This window comes from Manis javanica, chromosome 4 (genome assembly GCF_040802235.1).
Source record: "Manis javanica isolate MJ-LG chromosome 4, MJ_LKY, whole genome shotgun sequence".
In the NCBI taxonomy this organism is placed as follows: Eukaryota; Metazoa; Chordata; class Mammalia; order Pholidota; family Manidae; genus Manis; species Manis javanica.
Window position 1 is genome coordinate 128773721 of NC_133159.1, and position 24756 is coordinate 128798476.

General features: G+C 45.3%; 2 protein-coding genes and 1 non-coding gene across 6 annotated transcripts; all 3 read left to right on the forward strand.

Moving 5' to 3' along the window:
* The first annotated feature begins 2337 nt into the window (after positions 1–2337).
* TMEM107 (transmembrane protein 107) lies at positions 2338–16869 on the forward strand. Of its 3 annotated transcripts, none has more exons than XM_037026869.2 (5): positions 2338–2574; positions 2759–2826; positions 2924–3024; positions 3726–3822; positions 14300–16869. In XM_037026869.2, exons 1-5 carry the CDS (start codon positions 2488–2490, stop codon positions 14304–14306), a joined length of 360 nt encoding a protein of 119 aa, XP_036882764.1. In that variant the 5' UTR covers positions 2338–2487; the 3' UTR covers positions 14307–16869. The 3 variants fall into 3 exon arrangements, with proteins under 3 accessions (XP_036882764.1, XP_017535887.1, XP_017535886.1); XM_017680398.3 differs by lacking the exon at positions 14300–16869 and adding an exon at positions 4056–4889 and having other exon boundaries at positions 3726–3827; XM_017680397.3 differs by lacking the exon at positions 14300–16869 and adding an exon at positions 4056–4889.
* LOC118974081 (U8 small nucleolar RNA) lies at positions 4745–4880 on the forward strand. The gene has a single exon (XR_005063662.1). It is a non-coding gene; the product is annotated as a U8 small nucleolar RNA (small nucleolar RNA).
* A 2386-nt stretch (positions 16870–19255) lies between the features above and the next one.
* VAMP2 (vesicle associated membrane protein 2) lies at positions 19256–23064 on the forward strand. 2 transcript variants are annotated; one of them, XM_017680422.3, is made up of 5 exons: positions 19256–19411; positions 19920–20040; positions 20502–20660; positions 20741–20792; positions 21398–23064. In XM_017680422.3, coding segments are annotated over exons 1-5 (351 nt in total). In that variant the 5' UTR covers positions 19256–19409; the 3' UTR covers positions 21415–23064. The 2 variants fall into 2 exon arrangements, with proteins under 2 accessions (XP_017535911.1, XP_036882913.1); XM_037027018.2 differs by lacking the exon at positions 19256–19411 and adding an exon at positions 19418–19814.
* Positions 23065–24756: the final 1692 nt, after the last annotated feature.

Here is a 24756-nt window from a genome sequence, read left to right on the forward strand (position 1 = left end):
TGAGGGTCACCTCATGGGAGAGTAGTTGGGTCCACTGAAGTTGATGGGTTTGCCTGTCCCTCCCCAGAAGACGGAAGTTTAAAAATAGTTTCAGAACTTTGAAGCTGTTCAACAATTTCACCCTTACACACCTGAGAGCTAAGAAACCCGTGTGGGCAATAGTTCTTGCCCAATATTCTTTCGAGTAAAGAATAGACTGCTAAACCTCACTCTTTATAAAAATAATTCCTCTGAAAAGTCTTAATGATTCCAATTTTTATTTTATTAGTTTTGGTGATCCCATTGTCTCCAAAATAAGGAAAGGCTGTACTGTCCTCAAAAAAGGTGGTTAAAAAAAGGGGGAGGGGCTTTATATGAAAATGTTATTATATAGTTTCAATATACAGGAGTTCAACATTTAGGGACCATCAGTCCTAATCACTCCTTATTTTTATAAAGAAATTTAATATTTCAATGATAATATATAAAATCTGAGGGAACCTTTTAAAAGCTTACCATTTAAAACTTTTAAAAACTTTTAAATTATTTTTTAATTTCAGAAAAGTTGCAAAAATAATACAAAGAATTCCCATGTGCCTTCACTGAGACATTTGCTTATCATTGTCTATCTACTTCTGCAGACACACATACATTTTTTTCCAAATCATTTGAGAGTAAATTGCACACATAATGTCCCTTTACCTATAAACACTTGAGTATGTATTTTCTAACAAGGGCATTCCCTTCCATAAAGGTAGCAGAATCATAAAAAATCAGGAAATTAACACTGATACAACACTATTATCTAAGCTAGAGACCTTAGCTTAGATGCCAGTTGTTCTACAAATGTCCTTTAAGATAAAAGAAAGTTTATTTTTCTCCCTCAAAATCCATTAGGATTACACAGTAAATTTCTCATGTCAAACTTGTCACATCTCTTTAGTCTCTCTTCATCTGGAAGAGTTCACTCTTTGTCTTTAATGACTTAAACAAAACCAGCTTTTGACTGTCTCTTGATAGTCTTGAGTTCTGAATGTTTTCCCATTTAGAAAAAGTAAATCCACTTATTACACTGGGGGCCTAGAAGAGAGAAACGGGTTTCCTCTCAATTTTGACCAAGTTTCCTGAAACGAAGTTTAAGAACAGATGAGCCATTTTCAAAGAGCCTATCCTCGACCATGTTATTCTGTTGTTTTCCTTTACATTTTTTATTTATAGCACCTATTACAATGCGAATTTGTCATTTGTTTGCAATCTGTTGTCATCTCTCTGACTAGAACATAAAGTCCAAGGATAGAGACTTCTGTCTTTTGGGCAAGAACAAGAGCCCAGCCCACTATACTAACTGATCAATGGTTATTTGTTGAATGAATGAATGAATGAAAAAATCCGAATTGTCCTTTGGGCTTGTACTCTACACCGGCTTAAAAGAACTGAGATGGTGAATACGGAGAGAGACAATCTGGTAAGCGGGCAGGTGCTGTGAGCAATGAGCTCAGGCGAAAACATTCCGTTCTGCAGGGATTCCGATGAGACCCAAAGGTCAGTGAAGTCGCTGATACTAAGAGGTCCTTGGACTATAGCTGGGCAAAGTCGGTTGCCCACACCTCAAAGAGATAAGGAAATCCGAGCATAGTCTGCGTCGCCAACCGCTCCTTGCCTCTCAGGGACACAGGGTTCCATTCCCTTCCTTCATTCTCCTCCCCACCGATTTCCACCCCCGTCGTCCACTCCCTTCCCAAAACACGCGTCTCAAACACATCTCAGTTCAAGAAAGCCGTCCGTTTTCTGCATTCTGCAAATCCCTCACCAAACTGAGCAAAGTTGGGGAGTCGGGTCGGCGGGAATCAATCAAGGAAGGTTCCAGTCTGGGGTCCTCGGACAACCAGGGACTCGTGACAATGAGAGCCGAACAATCTAAGGACATTCACCTCTCCTCGTTCGGTTCCTTTCGCCTCTTCCGGCTGAGGGCAGTGGGAAGCTACAGGGATGCGGAGGAGGGAAAAAGAGTGCGTCCACGCCTTGGCCATAGAGATGCCCAAGACTGGCGTAGCGGTGACAGCGATTTCTGGGGAGCAACTCTTACTAGGAGGGTCTCTTGGGCAACGTAGCAGGGACCTGCAGGAAGTGGACAGCCCCGGGCTAGGGCAGGGAGGTTCCTGTACGGCGGCCCAGCATGGGCAGATTCCGCGGTGCTGGGCCGCGCCACAACCGCACAGACAGCTCCGCAGCGAGAAACCACTCGGCAGCGGCCTCTAGACCGGCGATCCTCAGAAGGACCACTGCGGCTCGAGAATTTACTTCTCTCGCGAGAATATCAGAGATCCGGTCAGCGCTCTCGCTCACGCGGTTGCCAAGGCAACTGGGCGGTGCCTGCGCGAGCGGGAAGGAAGGGTCTGTCGAATTTTTGCCTGCTAGCCTGGGAGACTTGAGGGGTGGCCATCCCTGATCTGCCAGCCACGGAGACCACGGCCTCTGCTGCAGGTGGTAATCCTGTACCTGGCGGCCATGGGCCGTATCTCAGGGCTCGTACCCTCTCGCTTCCTGACGCTCCTGGCGCATCTGGTGGTCGTCATCACCTTATTCTGGTCCCGGGTAAGACTCCTGGCCACTCTCCTCCCGCTCCCATTCCCACGTTGGGTGGTTCCAGCCCCAGCCTGCCCTACCTTTCCCCTTCCCCAGGCCTTCCCGGTGGGATCATCCCATACCCCTCTGACTCTAGGCCTGCCTTGCGCCCCGCCCCTCTTTCACTTCTCTTCCTCTCTGCCTTGCTTCCCAGGACAGCAACATCCAGGCCTGCCTGCCCCTCACGTTCACCCCCGAGGAGTACGAGAAGCAGGACATTCAGTGAGCACTCGGGACATGGTGGTCACAGTTAAACAGTAGTGGGAGTGGAGGGATCTTAGAAATCCAGGTCTGAGCCAACCTCCCTTCCTCTCTGCAGGCTGGTGGCAGCGCTCTCTGTCACTCTAGGCCTCTTTGCCGTGGAGCTGGCCGGTTTCTTCTCAGGAGTTTCCATGTTCAACAGCACCCAGAGCCTCATCTGTATCCTTTCTGTCTGTGCACCTTTTCCACAGCGCCCGTTTCCATCACGACTCCCTCCAGCCATCTAACTAGGCCTTTCTGGCACAGTAGCATCTGTCCTAGCTGGCAAACAGAATCTCTCCAGTTGAGAGATCTTTTTGGGCAATGTGAACGATTTAATACAATCTCCGATCATTTGTTAAGCTCCTGCTATTGCACCAGGCACTGAATATCCCAAAAGACACAGACACACAGAGAAATCTGTAATTCTCTGTGATAAGCCCTGTGTGATAGGAGTGTGCAAAGATGTGCAACACGATGGAAACTCAGATAGAGGAATGAGAAAGGGGGATCAGGGAAGGCTCTGGATGGGGAACACCAGGGCACTGGAGAGTCCAGTAGAGTGTATGAAGCCACTGTGAGCATTCATGTGTGCCTGGGGTAGATGGGGATCCTACTCCTACCTCCCCTGAAGGGTCCAGGCTGGCCCCTAGATGTAGAGTGGGTAGCCTGGGGTCCCAGCTGTGCAGGTTCAACTTAAGCCGCTACTCACGTGGCTGTCCTAAATCTCAGAAGTCAGGGCTGCCAGCTCTGGCCTTTGCAGTGTGGTGAGGGAGCAAGAGGTGAACCCAAGTGCAGATACCACCCACATCACCAGCCTTTTCTGGCCCATCACCACCTATTGATACAAAGGTTTTCCTTGACCCTGGTGTGTCCCCAAGCTATCGGGGCTCATTGTAGTGCATCTGTGGCCCTATCGTTTTTTATATTCGATCGTTGGGAATGCACCTCATACTGGTACATTTTTGTCTTCTGCAGGTACGGTAGGTAGCACCCAGTGCTTGGGGATGGGGAAGGAGGTTTGTTTTAAATCAGGTTTCCCCCACCCAGTATTTTACCACACATATGAGATACCCAGTCCACTCAAGCCTACAGCCTTGAAGTGCCCCCCCCCCGAAACACCCCTCTACACTTTAAAGTGGAGTCTCTGGTTTGGGGATTTGGGGATTTTTATTGGGAGGGGCCCTGAACCCATCACCTACCTTCCGCAGCGCCCTCCCAGCTATCACTGAAACAGCATTATTCGTCAGCGTGTTTGGGCTGAAAAAGAAACCTTTCTGATACCTTCATGACTGACACGTAACGGTGAAGGCTGGAAGAACGAGGGACTGACTAACCGTTCCTGGAAGAAGGAAGGCATAGGCTTCAGCCTTCCTCTTAAAACTACATTTGGTGGAGGATGGCAGTGTTAGTGTCAGGGTAATTATCTCTCGAGTCTGGGATTATCAGTGTTTTATTTAGTCTTTTGTAATACAATATATTTTAGAGTAAGATCAAGACTTATAAAATTTGAGGGGAGAATTAGGGTGGCCAAACTACTAGAGAAACGCAAGGCTGTTTTGCAGCCTTGCAGACTAAGATAATACATACCGCTTTTATTTTGGTTATTACGGTAGACGTCTGGCGGAAGGGAGTGGGCGGACGTATGCAAATAAAGTTGGGTGAATGGTTACGACTCCCTCCTTGTGGATGAGTGGAGCATTCTGGGAGGAAATGGCTTATCCGTTTTTGTCAGCCAAATGAAAAAAAGAAACTTTTAAAAGACCTACAAATAAATGTAACAACAGAAATGGAAGAACCTAAATAATTTAGTTTGCTCGGGGAAACACGTTACATATTCACCCTAGCTCTTAGCGGAAGCTTTCTTTCTGAGTACTGAATACCCTGCACATTAGATTTATCGTCAGGTAGGATAATCCTTACCTGTTTCTCCTCTGGGAGGACAGAGTGGAACATGATGATTGGAGTTCGCATGATGCGTGATTAGCGTCTCTGCGTAATCAGGATTTGCAACACCCTGATTGCTCCTGTCTGATTCTTTCTGACGATCTGGCTTGTAGTTTTGTTTGTGTAGAGTGTGTAAATTAAGACGTTTTATTTTGTATAAGAACGTTGTTTGGGGCTCATTTCTGAAGAACGTCTAGCGTTAGAAAAATTGGTTTCTTGTTCAGTGGTTTAAGAACACCACCCGGTTTCTACGTGCTAGCACATGCCAAGAACATACTAAAAAGAAAATTACTGAAACATTCAATTAGTGGTTATGAAACAAATGGTAAGGCTCCAAAGTTCTGTTCTACGTTAACACAGGATGAATGTCCTCAGTTATGTTTCCTAGGGAAGGTTCCCTGTATACTTTGAGTCTTCAATCACGGGGCCCAGGCCATTCCAAATAAGCATAAAGGCATCCAAGGAGATAAGATGCTTTCTGATAGTGCCTCTCAGGTGTGCCTCACACACCCATAACCATTTTCTAGCTGTCTTATCCCTTCTGACAGCCCTTCATCCTGAGCGTTCACTCAATGAACACTTACTGAACACTAGGCAAAGCACTGCAATGAGTACTGAGAGAATATATGAATATGACCATTGCAGTTATGATCACGCAGACGGACAAGAAACAATTCCAGTACTCCCAGAGTAATGTAATATCAAATTGTCGTAAATGCTGCAAAGGAGACTTACAGATGCTATGGAGTAGGGATTGTTCCTACAGAAGCAGTCTGAGTGAGATCCTGGAATGTGGCTGGAGCAGAGAAGTAGGGGAGCAGGTTTTACAGGAGTCAAGGCAGATGGACATTACTGACCATGGTTACAGCTTTGATTAGGAAAGTTACATCCCACTGCAGTGTGACTTTCATCCCCACCCAGTGGTTTGCTCCACGCATTTGTGAAAGCTGACTTTGTTTTTCAGAGACGTTGTAGACCAGTTGTTAAACACACCTATTATCAGAAATTAAATAATGTAAACTTACAGTTAAACATAATATTTTAAAACAGCAATAAATACTCAAAATTCCTTCCTTCCTGATTATTTTCTACACATTACTATTATATGCTCTTGAGGTTATTTATATTTATTTTTATCTGTATGGTGGAAATACTACAAAAAGATGTACTACTGTGTATCTCTTCCCAACTCAGAGGTAACAAGTTGCTAGTTTGAAATTGGTCTTGGTTTACACCGCAGAAATTGACAAGCACTAAATATCAGGCTTTGTCAATTGTCTAGATCAAAGATAGTGGTGAAGAAAATGTTAATAATGCAGATTAAATTTAAAAGTGTCCTATCTGTAATTGTTACATTGTGAATAGCACGAAAAAAATCAGGGAAATATTCTCCCAGGATTTGAAAAAACTTACCAGATTCAGCAAAAAATCACTCAAGTCATTGAGGAAGTTTCAACATATCTTCATTGTTTCATTTTTGTGTTATTCAAAAATGTAAATAAAAATATCGACCGACTTTCATGTTGGAACTAGATTTGTAGTTAGGATACAACTCCATTTATGGAATCATGGGTACAAGAGTGGAATTTACATTAAAGAATATTGTATATATTATTTGTAAATTCTGTTACACATCCTTTATATCAGTAAAATTCAAAGTAAAGTTAAATATGTACATAAATGCATACTATTTTTGGAGAATTGGTTGTTAAACATTTACCAGCACATTCCTGCCTCTACTATCCCAAGAAACCGCTCCTCACCATTGACTTGTGCCTAAAAGAAGTTTACTCTTCACACTTTAGCTTGATCTCTTTTCAGCATATGTTGACCACTCACCATTTGAAATTTTTTCTCCCTTGGCTTCTGAAAAATAGTTCTCCTGGTTGATTTCCCATCATTCTGGATGCCAATCTTGGATTTATCTAAAAATATTGATTATCTACAGCAGGTCAATCACTGGGAACATACTACCTGAGATATATTCCTCCACTTGCTCCTTAAACCTTCGTGATCACTACTCCTTGGGTGACTTCATCCACCTCTTGTCTCAACCACCTAGATGCCGCTTGTAAGTCTTGGCTCTCATGTGAGCCCTAGTCTTGGGCAAAGACTACTGGAGCAAGCTGGGGAGGCAACCCTGGGTTCCAAGTGCACCAGGTACCCTTCCTGGCTGTGTGATCAGCAACAGGTCATTTAATCTCTCTGTACCACAGTTCCTTCATCCACACTTCAGAAGTAGCTAATACAAGCACTTCAACTATCTGGCTCTTAGTCAACACCAAAAGCTTCGCCAATTAGCATCTTCGCCAAATAGGTTTCTATTTTACAGTGAAATTAGTAGCTTGTTAATCAGCATAAGCCAGTCATGAAAAGACAGATATTGCTTAATTTTTCTTATATGAACTACCACAAGTAGTCAAATTAATAAAGACAGAAAGTAGAATGGTGGTTACCAGAGGCTGAGGGGAGGAGGCAGTGGGGAGTCAGTGTTCAGTGGGTGGAGAGTTTCCGCTGCAGGATGAAATGAGTTCTGGAGACAGGTCGCACAGCAATGTGAATGTGCTTGTCACCACCGGACTGTACACTTAATAATGACTAAGATGGTAAATTTTATGTATTTTTTACAACTTAAAAATAGATGATTTTAAAATAAAAACTAAATCAGTGGAGAAAAGAGATTATTAGTCAATAAAGGTTGTAGAACAATTGAGTAGACATCTGGAGAAAAATATGGATCAGTACCTGACAGTAATATTTCTGGTAGATCACAAAGACTACAGTGTAAAAAAATAAAACCATGAAAGCACCTAAAGAACACTTGACATTTTTACCTTTTTATTTTAAGTAATTTTATTTATTTATTTTTTAAGGTGTTCCATGTGTATTTTATTTTATTTTATTTTTAAATTAAAAAGCATTTTTATTGAAGTATAACTGACATACAACATTACATTAGTTTCAAGTGTACAATATAATGATTCAACATTAATGTACATTGCAAAATGATCACCGTAAAATGATTAGTTACCATCTATCATTATACAAAGTTAATACAATATTATTGGCTCTATACTCCAAGAAGTACGTTACATCCCTTTTACTTATTTATTTTGTAACAGGAAGTTTGTACTTTTTTTTTTTAGGGGACTCAATGCACAATCATTAATCAACCCCAAGCCTAATTCTCAACAGTCTCCAATCTTCTGAAGCATAACAAACAAGTTCTTACATAGTGAATAAATTCTTATATAGTGAATAAGTTCTTACATGGTGAACAGTGCAAGGGCAGTCATCACAGAAACTTTTGGTTTTGATCCCGCATTATGAACTATAAACAATCAGGTCAAATATGAGTATTTGTTTGATTTTTATACTTGATTTATATGTGAACCCCACATTTCTCCCTTATTATTATTTTTTTTAATTTTTATTTTTAATAAAATGCTGAAGTGGTAGGTAGATGCAAGATAAAGGTAGAAAACATAGTTTAGTGCTATAAGAGGGCAAATGTAGATGATCAGGTGCGTGCCTATAGACTAAGTATTAATCCAAGCTAGACAAGGACAACAAAACATCCACGGATGCAGAAGATTTCTCTCAAAACGGGGGGTGAGGTTCTAAGCCTCACCTCTTTTGATCCCCAATTTCTCACCTGATGGCCCCCCTGCGACTGTGCCTGTCTTAGGTTGTTCCTCTCTTGAGGAATCTTACCCATCTCTGGCTAACCAGTCATCTTCCGGGGCCATACAGGGAAATGTAAAGTTTGTAAGTGAGAGAGAAGCAATATTGTTTGAAAAGATTAGCTTTTTACTTCTTTGCAGATTTATGCCCTGTGGCTTCTATGCCCAGCATTTGTCTTGAGGTATCTTTACTACTTGGAGGAATTATGATACTCAGTAATTTCGATATGGAGCACGAATTCTACTTAAGGGTTGTAATTAGGAAGGAAGAAGAAAAGCTATAGAAGTAGCAGACGGAAGAAAACATGGGAAGATTGATTATTTCTTTGAGATATCTTCTTGTAAAGTAACATAAGCATGTATAGGTTTTAAACTACTAATTAAATTGTGTATACACATTAACATAATAGGAATATAGCTACATAACCAAAGCAGACCTACAGTTACCAGCCATCTCCAGTGAAACCAAAAAAACCAGTTAGGCACCCTAGGCATTTGTGAAAACTTATCAATGATATGATGGATATTGTCTAACTGAATTTGAATAGTTTGAGAAAAATCAGACAAATTAAAACAACACATTCCTGGGAACTGTTCACATCACATATGTTCTTTTAACAGTAGATAGTCTATGGTCGCAAGATTTTGGAGTGCTACAACTTGCACTTCTCCTAATTCTTGGTTGAGTTCCGACAGTATAGGTTCCAGTCAAATTTGTTGTTTTACTGTATGCACAGGCCAGCTTAGATGTCTCCTTCTTCATTCCAATGGCAAGTCCAGGAACCGGTGGGATGAATGCAGCTACAACTGCAACAGTGCTAGGATCTTTGTTGAAGTTTTTTGATGATCATCTTCTGGAATGACTCTTCCAGAGAATGTTGATGTTGGAAGCTCTTCTTCATATTGTATCTTAATTCGTTTTCTGGGTAGCCAAATTAGGCTTTGATCCTCTATATAAACACAAACAAACCCTTTGCCCACACTTTAATAAGCCCTTTATACCATTGTGAAGAACTTATTGGAGATCACCACACAGGAACTGCTTTTTTTTTTTTTAAGAGAAAGGAATATTATCAGAAAAATGTATTTCCTTAGCTGATCATCTGACACCCTTTAAATGATCAAAATTAAGGATATTTAAAGCATGCATTACTCGTTGATTTACAGTTAATTTTATCCTATCAGGGAGTAATCCCCCCCTTTTTTTTGTTATTGTTAATCTACAATTTCATGAAGAATATTATGTTTACTAGGCTCTCCCCTATACCAGGTCTCCCCCACAAACCCCTTTATAGTCACTGTCCATCAGCATAGTAAAATGTTGTAGAATCACTACTTGTCTTCTCTGTGTTGTACAGCCCTCCCCTTTCTCCCACCCCCCCCTTATGCATGCTAATCATAATACCCCCTTTCTTCTCCCCCTCCTTATTCCTCCCTACCCACCCATCCTCCCCAGTCCCTTTCCCTTTGGTACCTGTTAGTCCATTGTTGGATTCTGTGATTCTGCTGCTGTTTTGTTCCTTCAGTTTTTCCTTTGTTCTTATACTCCACAGATGAGTGAAATCATTTGGTATTTCTCTTTCTCTGCTTGGCTTATTTCACTGAGCATAATACCCTCTAGCTCCATCCATGTTGTTGCAAATGGTAGGATTTGTTTTCTTCTTATGGCTGAATAATATTCCATTGTCTCTATATACCACATCTTCTTTATCCATTCATCTACTGATGGACACTTAGATTGCTTCCATTTCTTGGCTATTGTAAAAAGTGCTGTGATACACATAGGGGTGCATATGTCTTTTTGAATCTGAGAAGTTGTATTATTTGGGTAAATTCCAAGGAGTGGGATTTCCAGGTCAAACGGTATTTCTATTTTTAGTTTTTTGAAGAATCTCCATACTGCTTTCCACAATGGCCAAACCAGCTTACATTCCCACCAGCAGTGTAAGAGGGTTCCTCTTTCTCCACATCCTCACCAGCATTTGTTGTTCTTAGTCTTTTCGACGCCGGCCATCCTTACTGGTGTGAGGTGACATCTCATTGTGGTTTTAATTTACATTTCCCTGATGATTAGTGATGTGGAGCATCTTTTCATGTGTCTGTTGGCCATCTGAATTTCTTCCTTGGAGAACTGTCTCTTCATATCCTCTGCCTATTTGTTAATCTGGTTAGTTGCTTTTTGGGTGTTGAGGCATGTAAGTTCTTTATATATTTTGGATGTTAACCCCTTGTCAGATATGTCATTTACAAATATATTCTCCCATACTGTAGGATGCCTTTTTGTTCTGTTGATGGTCTTCTTTGCCATACAGAAACTTTTTAGGTTGATGTACTCCCATGAGTTCATTTTTGCTTTTTTTTCCCTTGCTTGAGGAAATGCGTTCAAGAAGAAGTTGCTCATGCTTATATTCAAGACATTTTTTGCCTATGTTGTCTTCTAAGAGTTTTATGGTTTCATGACTTACATTCAGGTCTTTGATCCATTCTGAGTTTACTTTTGAGTATGGGGTTAAACAATAATCCAGTTTCATTCTCTTACATGTAGCTGTCCAGTTTTGCCAACACCAGCTGTTGAAGAGGCTGTCATTTCCCCATTGTATGTCCATGGCTCCTTTATCATATATTGACCATATATGCTTGGGCTTATATCTGGGCTCTCTAGTCTGTTCTATTGGTCTATAGGTCTGTTCTTGTGCCAGTACCAAATTGTCTTGATCACTGTGGCTTTGTAGTAGAGTTTGAAGTTGGGGAGCATAATCCCCCCAGCTTTATTCTTCCTTCTCAGGATTGCTTTGGCTATTCGGGGTCTTTTGTGGTTCCATATGAATTTTAGAACTATTTGCTCTAGTTCGTTGAAGAATGCTGTTGGTATTTTGATAGGGATTGTATTGAATCTGTAGATTGCTTTAGGCAGGATGGCCATTTTGACAATATTAATTCTTCCTATACAGGAGCACAGAATGTGTTTCCATTTATTGGTATCTTCTTTAATTTGTCTCATGAGTGTTTTGTAGTTTTCAGAGTATAACTCTTTCACTTCTTTGGTTAGGTTTATTCCTAGGTATTTTATTTTTTTTGGTGCAATTGTGAATGGAATTGTTTTCCTGATTTCTCTTTATGCTAGTTCATTGTTAGTGTATAGGAAGCAACAGATTTCAGTGTATTAATTTTGTATCCTGCAACTTTGCTGAATTCAGATATTAGATCTAGTAGTTTCGGAGTGGAGTCTTTAGGGTTTTTTATGTACAATATCATGTCATATGCAAACAGGGACAGTTTAACTTCTTTCTTGCAAATTTGGATGCCTTTTATTTCTTTTTGTTGTCTAATTGCCATGGCTAGGGCCTCCGGAACTATGTTGAATAAAAGTGGGGAGGGTGGGCATCCTTGTCTTGTTCCTGATCTTAAAGGAAAAGCTTTCAGCTTCTCGCTGTTCAGTATGATGCTGGCTGTGGATTCATCATATATGCCCTTTATGTTGAGGTACTTGTCCTCTATACCCATTTTGTTGAGAGTTTTTATCATGAATGGATGTTGAATTTTGTCAAATGCTTTTTTCAGCATCTACGGAGATGATCATGTGGTTTTTGTCCTTTTTGTTGATGTGGATGATGTTGATGGATTTTTAAATGTTGTACCATCCTTGCATCCCTGGGATGAATCCCACTTGGTCATTGTGTATGATCCTCTTGATGTAGTTTTGAATTCGGTTTTGCTAATATTTTGTTGAGTATTTTTGCATCTACATTCATCAGGGATATTGGTCTGTAGTTTTCTTTTTCGGTGGAGTCTTTACCTGGTTTTGGTATTAGGGTGATATTGGCCTTGTAGAATGAGTGTGGAAGTATTCCCTCCTCTTTTACTTTTTGGAAAACTTTAAGGAGGATGGGTATTAGGTCCTCACTAAATGTTTGATAAAATTCAGCAGTGAAACCATCTGGTCCAGGACTTTTGTTCTTAGGTAATCTTTTGATTAACAATTCAATTTCCTTGCTGGTAATTGGTCTATTCAGATTTTCTGTTTCTTCCTGGGTCAGCCTTGGAAGGTTGTATTTTTCTAGAAAGTTTTCCGTTTTTTCTAGGTTATCCAGTTTGTTAGCATATAATTTTTCATAGTATTCTTTCATAATTCTTTGTATTTCTGTGATATCCCTAGTGATTTTTCCTTTTTTGTTTATGTGTATTTAAATATGCAGTTAACTTTAACAACAGGTTTGAACTGTGGAGGTCCAGTTACATTTTTTTTCAGTAAATACATTTGAAATTTTTTTGGAGATATGCAATAATTTGAAAAAAAACAGTTTCTTTAGCTTGCTTTAAGAATGCAGCATATAATACACAAAATATGTGTTGTTTATATTATCAGGAAGACTTCTGGTCAACAGTAGGCTATTAGTTAAGTTTTGGGGGATTCAAAATTTATACAAGGATTGTTGACTATATCAACTATATTCCAATAAAAAACGTGTACATGGTAAAAAATCTTAAGCAAAAGTTAAAAGACGGATGATAATTTATGGAAAATATTTATGATTCATATTGCAGAGAAAGGGCTAATTCTGATGCATAAAAATCTACAAATCTGTAAGAAAAATACAACTGACAACCCTATGAGAAATGTACAAAAAAAGTTGTGCAGACATTTCACAGAAAAGGAAATATAAAGAATTCTCAAAGACCCTCAAGAAATACCATAGCAATGAGGTGAGATAGGTGAAGTAAGTGAAGGGGGAAAAATTAGCGAGAAAGGGAGGCTGTTTGATATCTTTATCTAGGTGATGGTTACATGAGTGTACACCCATGTCACAATGCATCCAGGCATACACTAAGATTTGTGCATTATTATATGTACTTCAATTTAAAAACAAGAAAGAAGTGTCAAATATATAAAAGGATGCCTAAACTCATTTACCATAAGAGAAATGCAAATCCTGTTAAACTTACATTTGTAATGATCAAAAAGTTTTATAGAGAGTTGAGAGGGTATGGGTTTAAGTAAACAGGCCTCACCCATTTGTTGGTGGAAGTAAAATTTGATAACACATCCACAGAGTGCAATTTGGCAATATCCATCAAAATCAAGATTGATTGGTCAACATCACACCCTCTGAATATTTGCACATAGATGAAATGGGAATGTGTTGATCACTCTGGATTTTTTACTGTGTTAGCAAAAGATTGGAAACAACCTAAATGTCAAGAGTGGATTGGTTAAATTATGTTACAGTGTTAATGTGGCCAGAGAGAAAGCAAACTTTTTCCACTGTTATGGAACAATCTCCAAGGTATGGTAAGTGGCAAAAGCAAGTTGCAGAGCAGTTAATGTATTTTGCTTCCATTTGTGTGAAAAAGTGGACAACTGTGCACTGAACATTTCTGGAAGGCAGCAAAGGGAAGAGGGAGGACTGGTTGTTGGGCAGAAGCTGGGTGGCTGGGAGAATGGCTGTGAGAGAGGCTTCCCCCATATGTTCCTTTGAACTTTTGGACTTTTGAACCACATACAAAAAAAACAAACGAATACATTTTAAAAGGAAGTAGGCCTGCAGCTGCTTATGTCCTGTCTGGAAATGAAACTAAATCAGAAGTCAGAAGAACCAGAAAGGGAGAAAGACATCCCTGACGACCTCACGCAAGCACCTACGTCTGCGGTTTCCAATTATGTGAGCCATCAGATTCTCCTCTTTGGTTCACATCTGTTTTAGCTGTGTTGGCAAGTGTCTTGATCATTATGTTCATCAAAGATCACAATTTTCCCCCCAGCTTTATTGAGGTATAATTTGCCAAACATGCTCTTTTAGTGATGTATTTTCTTGTTTGTGTGGTAGCTCCTGATGCCAGCACAGTGTCTGGCATTGTAGAAAGCAAGAGCATCCATTTAACAAATGAAGAACGTGAGGCCCAAGGAAAACCCATCCACTTCAAGACGTCACACAGATAGGGAGAGTGGGGCTAGAACCCAGGTCTCCTGGTGTCAGGCCAAGTCCATTGACTCAATTCAAGAAGTGTTTATTGAGCACCTTCTCCCTGCCAGGCTCTGAGCTGGGCATGTGATTATGGAGGGAAATAAGGAAGATGGTGGCTTCTTGCTAACCACACTGTTTGGAGGGCAACCTTCACCCCCACCCCACCCCACACACCAAATAGAGGAGTTTGTAAACCCCAGTGAGTCCCTCATGCATGGGGGTTACAGAATGAGGATCTGGGACCAAGAGGCCTGCCAGACTCCCAGTTCCAGAAGACTGTTCTGCCTATGTCTTCTCTGCCCACACTGGGCTCTGGCATGTGGCTCCCTACTATCCTCACCCACAGTACTGTGCTCCCAGGGGCCTGAGGCTTGCGCCTGCCCTGCTGGTAGCAAAGGATCAGGGCTTCATCAACCCAAACAGGGCTGTCCTCACAGGAGCAGTGGGCACACGGGTCCTACCCAAACCCATCCACTTCAAACAGGTGCCTATGAGTCCCCATTAGCAACCATTTGCCCACTAAGCTGGATTCTTTTTTAAAACATTCCTCACTGAGACCATAGTTCACTGTCATTCATTGTTCATTTTTCTGCCTTCTTTCTGGTACTGTGCATGGTACTTGAGCAGGGAGAACTACACAGATTAAAAAGATACTACTTTATGTATGTATACAAAAACTTTAAAGAGTTATCATTCCACATGTGAAAAAAGGTTGATGAACCAATAAAAAAAGCCCCCATCAAGACATTTCTCTGAGCCTCAATGTTTCCTCAAATGTAAAATCAAGACAATACCTACCTCACAGGATTGTCATGAGGGTTGATTGATCATGGGAGGCATTTACAGTAATGTTCCTAAGACCACTGCTGTAACAGCAAAAAAATTGGAAACTACCTAAAAGTTGGTCCTTGAAAAACTAGTTAAATAAACTGTGGTTAAGACTTCTGGTTAAATGTGGAAGATTGGCCATGAGGATTTGTCTTCTTTCCCTTCCAAAATGTAACTAAATAACAGGAGAGGTGTCAAAGAGGCATAAATCTACAAAGACTCAGAAGAAGACAGCAGTGGACACAAGACTCTGACAAGACTTTGGAGGTTGGGCAGTGGGAGAAGGATGGTGCCAGGCCAAGCAGGGCAAAGGGAGTCAGGACACAACGCTCAGAGATTATGGAAGTCCCCAGACCCTGGGTTAGGGCCTGGCTGAGCACAGGGGGGAGCTGAGACACTGTGCTTAACGTGTGGAGACTCCTGGGGCTCCCCTACCTCTCACACTTGAGTCACACACACCACCCCTCTGCACACTCACTTTCAGGAGGCTTTGGACTTGGTGACACCAGACCCAGGAGAGGTGTGGCTTGAGGCTAGAAACGGGAGCCTCCACAGCTGCAGATCTAGCCCCTGCCCCCAAACACACATATCAGCAGGAATGGAGAATGGAGGATATTCTCTCAAAAAACTGGCCTGAGAGAACCTGCCACCACCTATCAACAAATTTTCCCCCAAAAAAGGATATATTAAACTTCCCAGAAAGTAAAACAAAAACACAAATGAGTTGGGAGTGGTCAAGGGAACCTCACTCAGCTTTATGTCCAATGTTTTAATATTCTGCAAGGAGAATGCAATCACATTATTTGTGTAATTTAAAAAAACGGAGCCCGTGTGGTAACGCATGTAACATGTCTGGCATAGTAGGTCTCTGATAGTTTCTCTTCCCTCCAGGATCCCAGGGCTTGGCAGGAAGACCCCAAACCTTTCTGGACAGAACTCAGCCAGAGGTCATAGGGTTTGAATAGCTGATTGTGATAGTGGTGTGGCTAGCCCCTCAATCCCCATTTCAACATTCCCAAGGGCATGCTTCTGTTCCAGATTAGAAGGTATTTTACAAGATGTGTTGAGGGACACACAAGGTCTCTGAAATTAATTACTAGTTTGGTCAGGTTTGACTGATGTGGATGGACCAAGTTCATGAATCAGTGTGGGAATGACCCAGCTCCCTTCTATCCCAACATCTAGTTAGTTAAGCTATTAGAAGAGGAAAATACAATAAAAGAAACCCTTTATTAAAACCTTTATTAAAGGTTTTCTTCGTGTTGCCTACATCAGAATCACTGGACGTGCTTGTAAAGAATTGAGCTTGCCACCTCCCCCACATCTTTTGAATGAGCCTTGGGAATGGGGCCCAGAGATTTGGCTGCAAACCCATGACGCAGGTAAACCTAGAAGCCACAGTCTCTGTGACATAAATATATTACTTTATTTTTCTTTAGCTCAACTTACCTTTGTATTTATTCTCCATTCTACCTGCTTGCAGAAAACATCCTTTTATTTATTTCCAGGTGAACTCAGTCATCCCATCCCTTTTCCTGCCTCCAACACTGATCTAAATTTGAGGAGTCCCTTAGCACCCCAGCATAGGTGGGGTGGGTGGGAAGGCTGCTCAGTGAAAGTCCTCTCAGATAAATCTGTGGATCATATGTGCCCTCATTTCTACTTTGCTGTTGCCCCCAGGATCCAATAGCAATATGCCCACTTTCCAACCCACATGGACTCGGCTCTGGGTTCTATGCCTTCCATGTCCCCTATACTTGGGTGTTGGGAAAACAAGGATAACTCCTAAAACAGTGACATATTTTCTGTGCCTCCACTAGCTATGCCCCTGCTAGTGTGGGGTGTTGGAGGTGGCCTCTGCCTGTTTGCACCTCCTACAACCTTCCCTGTCTTAAACCCAGACACTGCACTTTTGACCTTAAAAGCCTGGAATATGGCATCTTTGTTCTTTGGCTAGAAAACAAAGTAGTCTCAGGGCCAGAAAGCAAGAACTAGCACCCCACAACAGTCTGTAAGACCCTGAGGAAAACTGTTCTTTTACATCCTTTTCACATAGGCTGAGCCACCCAGACATTCTGTATCTGCACAAGGACCCAAGGACCAGGGAAATGGCTGCTCCTGGGAGGAAGGGAACTGAGAGCATGTCATCTTACCTCTGCTGAGCACCCAATATGTGCTCCTAGTTCACTTACCTCCCCAAGACAGCTGGGAAACACCTCTGGTGACAGAGCCACTCCCCAGGCTTCTGCTGGGAGGGAGTGGGGTACTGCGTGGGGGAGGTTCTCACACCCAGAGGCCCTGGGAAGCCTGGGTGACAGAGGGAAGAAGTTGGCTCTTACTTGTTCTCAGAGACCAAGGCCACCAGCTTCCCCTGCACCCTTCCCAGTATGCAGTGAGTATCCCATGCCAACAGGGGCAAGTGGCAGAAGTGTGAGTGTGGCTGCGAGGGCAGTGGTCAGGCCTCCCCAAGAGTGAAGATGCCTCCATCACTCTTGAGGCTTTCCTTGATCCCCCCAGTGTATAGGCAGCTCACCTGGTCCCATCTCTCCTCTCTGTAGAGCCAGGCCCGCTGGGAAGGAGCTAGGTTGGTGGGAGCAGCTGCTGGGGTGATCAGAGGACCTAAAGAGTCACCCATTAGGAATAGAAGGGGCTGTAGATAATCTCCTCCTACCAAATTCCAGATCAAGCCATTTAAGAAATATGTATTTAGTGCCTACATTATGTAATATATTTTAGGTCCAGAGATGGGACAGAACCTGTCCAAGGTCACTCATATGAGCCTAATAAGCATGTAAATTAGCACAATATACCTGGGTACTGCAGGTGCTACTCTTGCCTACTGTCTTTTCCCCAAAGAAAAACAAAAGCTCTGTCCATTTGCCCAGACCTTGTGCCTGAGATCAGAGGCTGAGCCCTCCTGCAGCCAGGAAGCTGACCCAACTCGCAAAGGAAGAACTAGGTTTTGGCTGGTCTGCAAGCACCACGTGAAGGAGCCCCAGGGGACAACCTCGTGCCCTCCTCCCTTGGGGTCCTAGGTTTGCCCAGCTCAGTGGTCCTAACCTGCCAAGTTTGGTTTGAAACCCAGTGGTGAGAAGAAGCAGTTTCCACACTGTAAGTCCGGGGAAAGGAAATCCTGGGGCACAATACCTCTAAAAACCGCAAAAGTAGAAATAAACTTTAAAATCCGTTTATTGCTTACAAACTTCAGTTCGGGGCCTTCTCTTTTTCCTGCTCCAGCAGCAGCAAAACCGATCCTCCCCTTACCTCTCAGTACAGATAAGCCCTCCGTGCCTAGGTAATTACCCACTGATATGGAGGTGAACTTCTTTCCACCCCTGAGGAATGATGCAAATACACTAAAGCCATACTTTCTCCACCCTTGAGCGCCTGTTGATGTTGCAGATGTCCTAAACCATGCGGGATATTCTGAAAATATTACAATTTTACCCACACACACTTTGCAGTGACTTGGTTAGGGGGATAGAGCCTGGCTCCTCTTCCGTTTTTTCATACCCTCTAAGCAGCCAGGGGCCCTAATCTCCTCGAGACATCTCACTCGGGGCGCCGAGGGGCTGGGGACCAATTCCCATCACTCCAGTCCACCTCAGCAGCAGGCTCCCAGCTCTTCGCATTGCCCATTCTTATTTCCCACCCCAGCTTATTCCAAATGCCCAAGGCGGGTCACCAGGCGTTGTGACTTGCGTGCAGGCCGAGACCTTGGGTTGCGTGGTGTGTGGACTGGTGTACAGGTTTCACGGATGAGCTGGCACGTGGTTTGGGGCTGAGGGATGCCGTTGAGGGCAAAGTGAGGCGTGGGGATGGCTGCGAGGGCAGTGATGCTCAGACCCGGTTAGCGGTGAGGATAGCAAATGCCGCAGCCATTAGGCTTGCGGCTCGCGGGGGCCGAAGGAGGCGCCGGCGCCGCGGCGCCAAGCGCGCTGCCCCGTCAGGCTCCGCCCCCGCCGCCCCGCTCCCGCAAGTCGCCCGCCGCGCTCCGCCCCCGCCCGCAGTGCCCGGATGTGGGTGACGTGCGGCCGCCATCTTCCCGTCCCGGGCAGCCAGCGCCAGTCGGAGCCAGCGCAAGCCGCCGCTGCCGCTTCCGCTATCACTGCCGCTGCCAAGTCCTCCGCTCGCTACCCCCGCCATGTGAGTCGGCCGCCTGCGCCCACACCGGGCTTGCCTGCGCCAGCCGCCGCCATTGGGAGCGCGCCTCGGGGTACCCGGGGTTCGGCCAGCGCCCGTGCATCCCGAGGCCAGGCCGGCGCCCGTGACTGCGCGCGGGCAGCTGGAGAGTCTCGCGTTTCGGGCTGCCCGCGCGGGCTATGGCCGCAGGAGGGAGCGGACCCGGCGTCCGCCCGCTCCGCCCGTCTTCACTGCCTCCTGTTCTTTCGGGTCGACTCCGGACTGTGTCTGTGAGGTCGTCCTCATTTGACAGGGTGGGAAACAGAGGCCCGGAGGTTGAGGGGGGACCTCTCGCTCAAGGTCACGCAGCTTATTTGCGGCGGGGCCTGACTGAGTCCAGGCTCCCATCGGATGGCCTTCCTCCCGGGTAGATGCAAGAGAGGGACGGATGGATGGACAGGCGTATGGGCGGAGCCCTGGCTGCGGGGCCGGAGGTTCCAGGCTCTGGGTCTTAGTTCGTCCCTTCCCTCAGGTCTGCTACTGCAGCAACTGCCCCCCCTGCCGCCCCGGCTGGGGAGGGAGGCCCCCCTGCGCCTCCTCCAAACCTCACCAGTAACAGGAGACTGCAGCAGACCCAGGCCCAGGTGGATGAGGTGAGTGGGGGCGGGGGGCGGGGTCAAAGGCAGTGTGGGGAAGATCCTGAGAGTTGGCAAACTGGTGTGGGGCCCATCTTGGGTTGGAGATAATAGCAGTTCACATCTATGAGTTTTGAAACAAAGACACATCATGCCCCATCCCTGTCAGTGGGCGCTTGGAAAGGCTCTGGGGTGGTAGTCAGCCTTGTTAGCCTGGGGTGTTTCAGCCTGGGCAGATGTACTCTGGTGACAGGCTGCTTGGGGCTCAATAAATAGAGGGTGCTGCTGTGACATCTGAGATGCCTGGCTACCAGCATGCCCCTGATATGTGCTCCTTGCATGTCCCCAGGTGTGCCAGGCATGATTTGTGTGTGTCCTTAGCATGTTAGCCTGGCAACACTATGTGGGCTCGTGATGGAAGAGTGCCCTCACTGAGGCAGGCCTTGACACACCCTCTGCCTCGTGGGCCCCTCCCCCAGGTGGTGGACATCATGAGGGTGAATGTGGACAAGGTCCTGGAGCGGGACCAGAAGCTATCGGAGCTGGACGACCGCGCGGATGCACTACAGGCAGGGGCCTCCCAATTTGAAACAAGTGCAGCCAAGCTCAAGCGCAAATACTGGTGGAAAAACCTCAAGGTAAGGGTGGAGGCAGGCTGGAGGGCAGATAGGAGAACTGAGGTATCATGGTCTGTCTTACCCTCTCTTCTTGCCCCCAGATGATGATCATCTTGGGAGTGATATGCGCTATCATCCTCATCATCATCATCGGTGAGTCGGGTGGAAGTGGCTAGAGTCCTTACCCTGGAGAGGTTTCCATTCGTAATTTGGAATTTTGAAGGTCATTAACCTAGTTTATACTATTCAGCAAAAAGCATGTATCACTGCCAATGGCAGTTCTGATTCATCCAGAGCCCAAAGCCTTCATGTTGTTTAACCTCACTTTGACTGATTCTGGGCAATTTCTGTTAGGATTTTTTGGAGACTGGAATTCTGGTGGTTCATCAGTGCTCCCTTCAGGACTCTGGGCCTGAGAGCCCAGTGTAGGAACCCTGGAACTGGGCAGTGAGAGAGCAGGAAAGCCCCTCAGGCTTGAGACATGGCTGGGGAGCCAACCACCCCATTGGTTGAGAGCTTGTGGTCTATGAGGGCCAGAGGATTAGGGGTCTGGCCCCAGGACTATACATGAAGTTGAACAGACCTTGGAACCCACCTGTCCAGCCCCGTTGCTTTACAGATGGAGAACCAAAGCTGAGAGGGGAAAGGGATGTCAGCCATTTGGGGAGTGGGGAGGTTCGGAGCAGGGCCAGGCCTGACACCCTGCTTTTTCTCTTTCTCCCCTCTCCCTCTCCTCCTCTTTCTTTCCCTCTCTACAGTTTACTTCAGCTCTTAAACCCCTGAGGAGCCTGCCCTGCCCAGAGAAGGGCCTCTTCCCCCCCAATCCCCAGCTGCTCCTCCACCTCTCAGCCATATCTTCCAGCCCCCCTCCCCTGGATCCGTGTGTGTGTGTCTGTGTGTGCGCCCCCCTGTAAATAGCCAGCTGTTATTTATACATATATAATATTATATATATTTGGTCTGTTTGTAGTTTTATTACTAGAAGATTTTTCCGGTTGTCCTTAACACCCCTTCCTGAGGTTCCCAGCACCTCCTTTCTCTTTCCTTCCTTCGTCCCTCTCTTCCTGACCAGCCCCAAGTTCCTTCCTTTGCATCTGCTATGCAACAGTCCCTCTTCCTCTCCTTAGATTTAGCTGACCTTCCTCCTACCCTCACCTTCCTCATATCCCCCTCCCCTCTACCAAAACAAAAGGGAATTGTCCGGGCCTCTTGTGGTGTATCTCTTTTGTATCCTTGGGAGGCTCTGAGACTGGCCCCACTTGGTCCTAAGAATCCCAAGGTCTTCTGGGAGCTTCCAGCATGTTAATTAGCAATCATTTGCATACCGACATCCCTTTTGGTTTCCTTCATTTTTGTTCTATCACTCAACTTGATTCTCTCAGCCCATGTTTTTTTTTTTTACTGAGGAGTTAGTTCCCATTGGTCCTTTGTATCACATTTTCATTTGCATGACATTACTTGCAGGTGGTTGGGGAGCTTGGGCTCTTGGGAAGCCATGCTCTTCTGGCCCCCAGAAACACTCCCTCCTAGCCCCTAGTCCAGTTTGCCTCCCCTACCCCATTTTCCAAACCTCTTGTCCCCTCCTCTCCCTTCCCCCAGCTGATGTGTAAGTGTCTTGGAGTTCAGTGTGTTATGATGGACCAATAATTCTGCACTTGGAGTCTCTCCCCACATTCCTGCTCCCTAGTTTTCATGTGGGGCACTCAACTGACATTCCCATGGGGTCTCCCTCCCTCTCATCTGCCTGATTTGCCTCCTTCTCCTCCCACTAGGAGAGTTGGGGGTTGGCCACAATCTGATCTCGGGAGAAGTGGCTACCAGTGTGTGGGGTCATCACTGCCTTGGAAAGGAGTGAGGCAGGGCAGAGAATCCCCAGTTCTTGCCTGAAATCTCTGGTCCCACCCCTCCTGGGGGTTGGACTGAAAACTTTCCTCCCCAATTTGGGGGGTGTTGCCCCCATTACTGCCCAGCCCTCTGACTGCCCCCCTCTGAGTTCAGGGGGGGGTACTAGTAACTGCCAATGTATGTATGGGGCTGGCTGGAAGATAGGGATTCTCACCCTTCTCCAGGATGGTCAAGCCCAGAGAGAGCTGTCTCCTCCTTAGGTCAAGTTGAGAGAGGAAAGGTCTAAGGTCTTTTTAAATGGCACAATTTTAGGGGTCTGAGGGTGCAGTTCCTTAACCTGCCACTGGAGGGGACCCCCCCAACTTCCCCCACACTCAAGGTTTCAGTGTGAAGGGGGAGCAGGGAGATCTAAGTTGTGGTGTGAAAGGGTAGGAAGAGATGCTGGGGATGGGGGTGCTATGTTCTAGACACCCCATATTATCCCAGTGTCCCCTGCTCCCCCTTCCCTCACCCCATGCCCCCAATTCTGTGACGCATCCAGATTGTGAAAATGTACAATAAATGTGTAATGAGTAACCAGGTGGTGTCTGTTCTAAGATATTTTTTTAACCAGTGGGAAGAGTATCAGATCTGCGGGTATACCAGGAAGGTTGAGAAGATGCTTTGGGAAGGGACTGAACATTGTGAGAGGGCATGACCTTGTCCCGGGCAAAGTGTGATTCCCCAGATGGCCACGAGTGGGCACCAGGAATTGATAAGAGGAAGTGTTCATGATCCCTGTGTCTCAGTCTGGTGAACCAGGGAGGTCAGAGCATCCTGACTTCCCCCCTTTTTCTCCTCAGGGGGGATGGTGCTGCTATTTGTTGGATCCCTTTCTACCCCTTGATTTAACTCCCAGATGCTCTGCCATTGCTCTTGTGATTTACTCCTAGGCCCAAAGTAGATGACCAACTTCATGAAATATCTCTTCCCTTTGGTACCCAGCACAGTATCGGCATACAGAAGGGGCTAATAAATACTGAACCAGTAGGGTCAGGGAGACCAGCTGAGTGTGTTGTGGAGCTGGCCACAGATGGCTCCTACCCCTGCACTCTGTTGTTTTAGTAGTGACCCCACACTGCCTTCCCGTAGCCTCCAAGGTCCATGACGCCCCTGATGTAGCACCCGAGAATTCCTATCCCCAGGTGTCTCAACAATGAGTGGAGTGTTAGATGAGCCATGGAGGGCTGACTTCTCTGGGCTGCAGCATGAGGATTCAGCAGCACAGGATCTAGATAATGTTTCTTTTTCCTTAATTTGTCAGCTCCTAAGAACTACCAGGGATGCTTCTAAGCAATAGATTTCAAAAGGTTCACAGTAATTATAATGTCCACCATTTACTGAGGGTTTATTGCAAACGGTGCTCAGGATTGTTTTTGTGCTTTAGCTACTGAAGCCTTTCCAGGTTTGGGTTCCTGTACATCCTAGGACCCTTCTTCATAGTGTCAGGGTCCGAGGTTCAAATTTTGGCGCTATAACTGATTTGCATGTTAATCGTTTGACGTAACCTCTGGATATCAGTCTCATTTGTGAGGCGGTGTGGTAGTAAAGGAACCAGCCTCCTCCTGGTTTGTAAGAAGCGCCTGGCCTGGTCCACAGAAAATCAGGAGGCAGCTATCATCGTCGTCATCATCGTCACGTGGTACGGAGATATGAAGACCGCTTCACCATAAAGCTCGTACCTTCCAGCTGTTCACAACCTCAGGAACCCAGGGCCAGAATCCCATCGCGGGGGGAGGGCCGCTCTTGTCAAGACGACTGATCGCCCTGGTCCTGACACAAAGAACCACTGTCACTCACATCTGCGCCTGCGTACAGGTGTCGCTCGCTGCTCCTGCGCAGACTCCGCAGTGTCCGGTAAGAGTGTCGTCAAGGAAAAATCCCCAGCTTCTAGGTAAACAAGTTGCCGCGTGAGCCGGCCGGCACGTGTCCTCTACAGCTCCGAAACCTCTCAGCCTATGGGGAAGTTTAGAGGGCTGGACTGGCATTTGCGTCACTGATCTAGGCAGGGTGAGATGTTGCCAGAGCCAATAAGAACTTCAAAAGTGGATGGGGGCTTGGCTTATCGTAAAGCTTCCAATCAACGTTCTGGGGCGGCCCCTCCCGCACGTGTAGCTCGCAGGCCTGTTGGCAAGACGGCCAATGAGAAGATGATGACACCGGTAGGGCCAATAGCGGTTGAGTGGGGGCGGGGCGACCCACGCGGCGCGGAGCAAGGGTCGGCCTACTTAGG

Coding starts and splice junctions, on each gene's coding strand:
- VAMP2 (XM_037027018.2), top strand. CDS start 19,588: ATGGCCGCAGGAGGGAGCGGACCCGGCGTCCGCCCGCTCCGCCCGTCT. Junction 19,815..19,919: donor TCGGATGGCCTTCCTCCCGG/GTAGATGCAAGA, acceptor CCCTTCCCTCAG/GTCTGCTACTGCAGCAACTG. Junction 20,041..20,501: donor CCCAGGCCCAGGTGGATGAG/GTGAGTGGGGGC, acceptor CCCCTCCCCCAG/GTGGTGGACATCATGAGGGT.
- TMEM107 (XM_017680397.3), top strand. CDS start 2,488: ATGGGCCGTATCTCAGGGCTCGTACCCTCTCGCTTCCTGACGCTCCTG. Junction 2,575..2,758: donor TCACCTTATTCTGGTCCCGG/GTAAGACTCCTG, acceptor CTTGCTTCCCAG/GACAGCAACATCCAGGCCTG. Junction 3,823..4,055: donor TACATTTTTGTCTTCTGCAG/GTACGGTAGGTA, acceptor TACCTTCCGCAG/CGCCCTCCCAGCTATCACTG.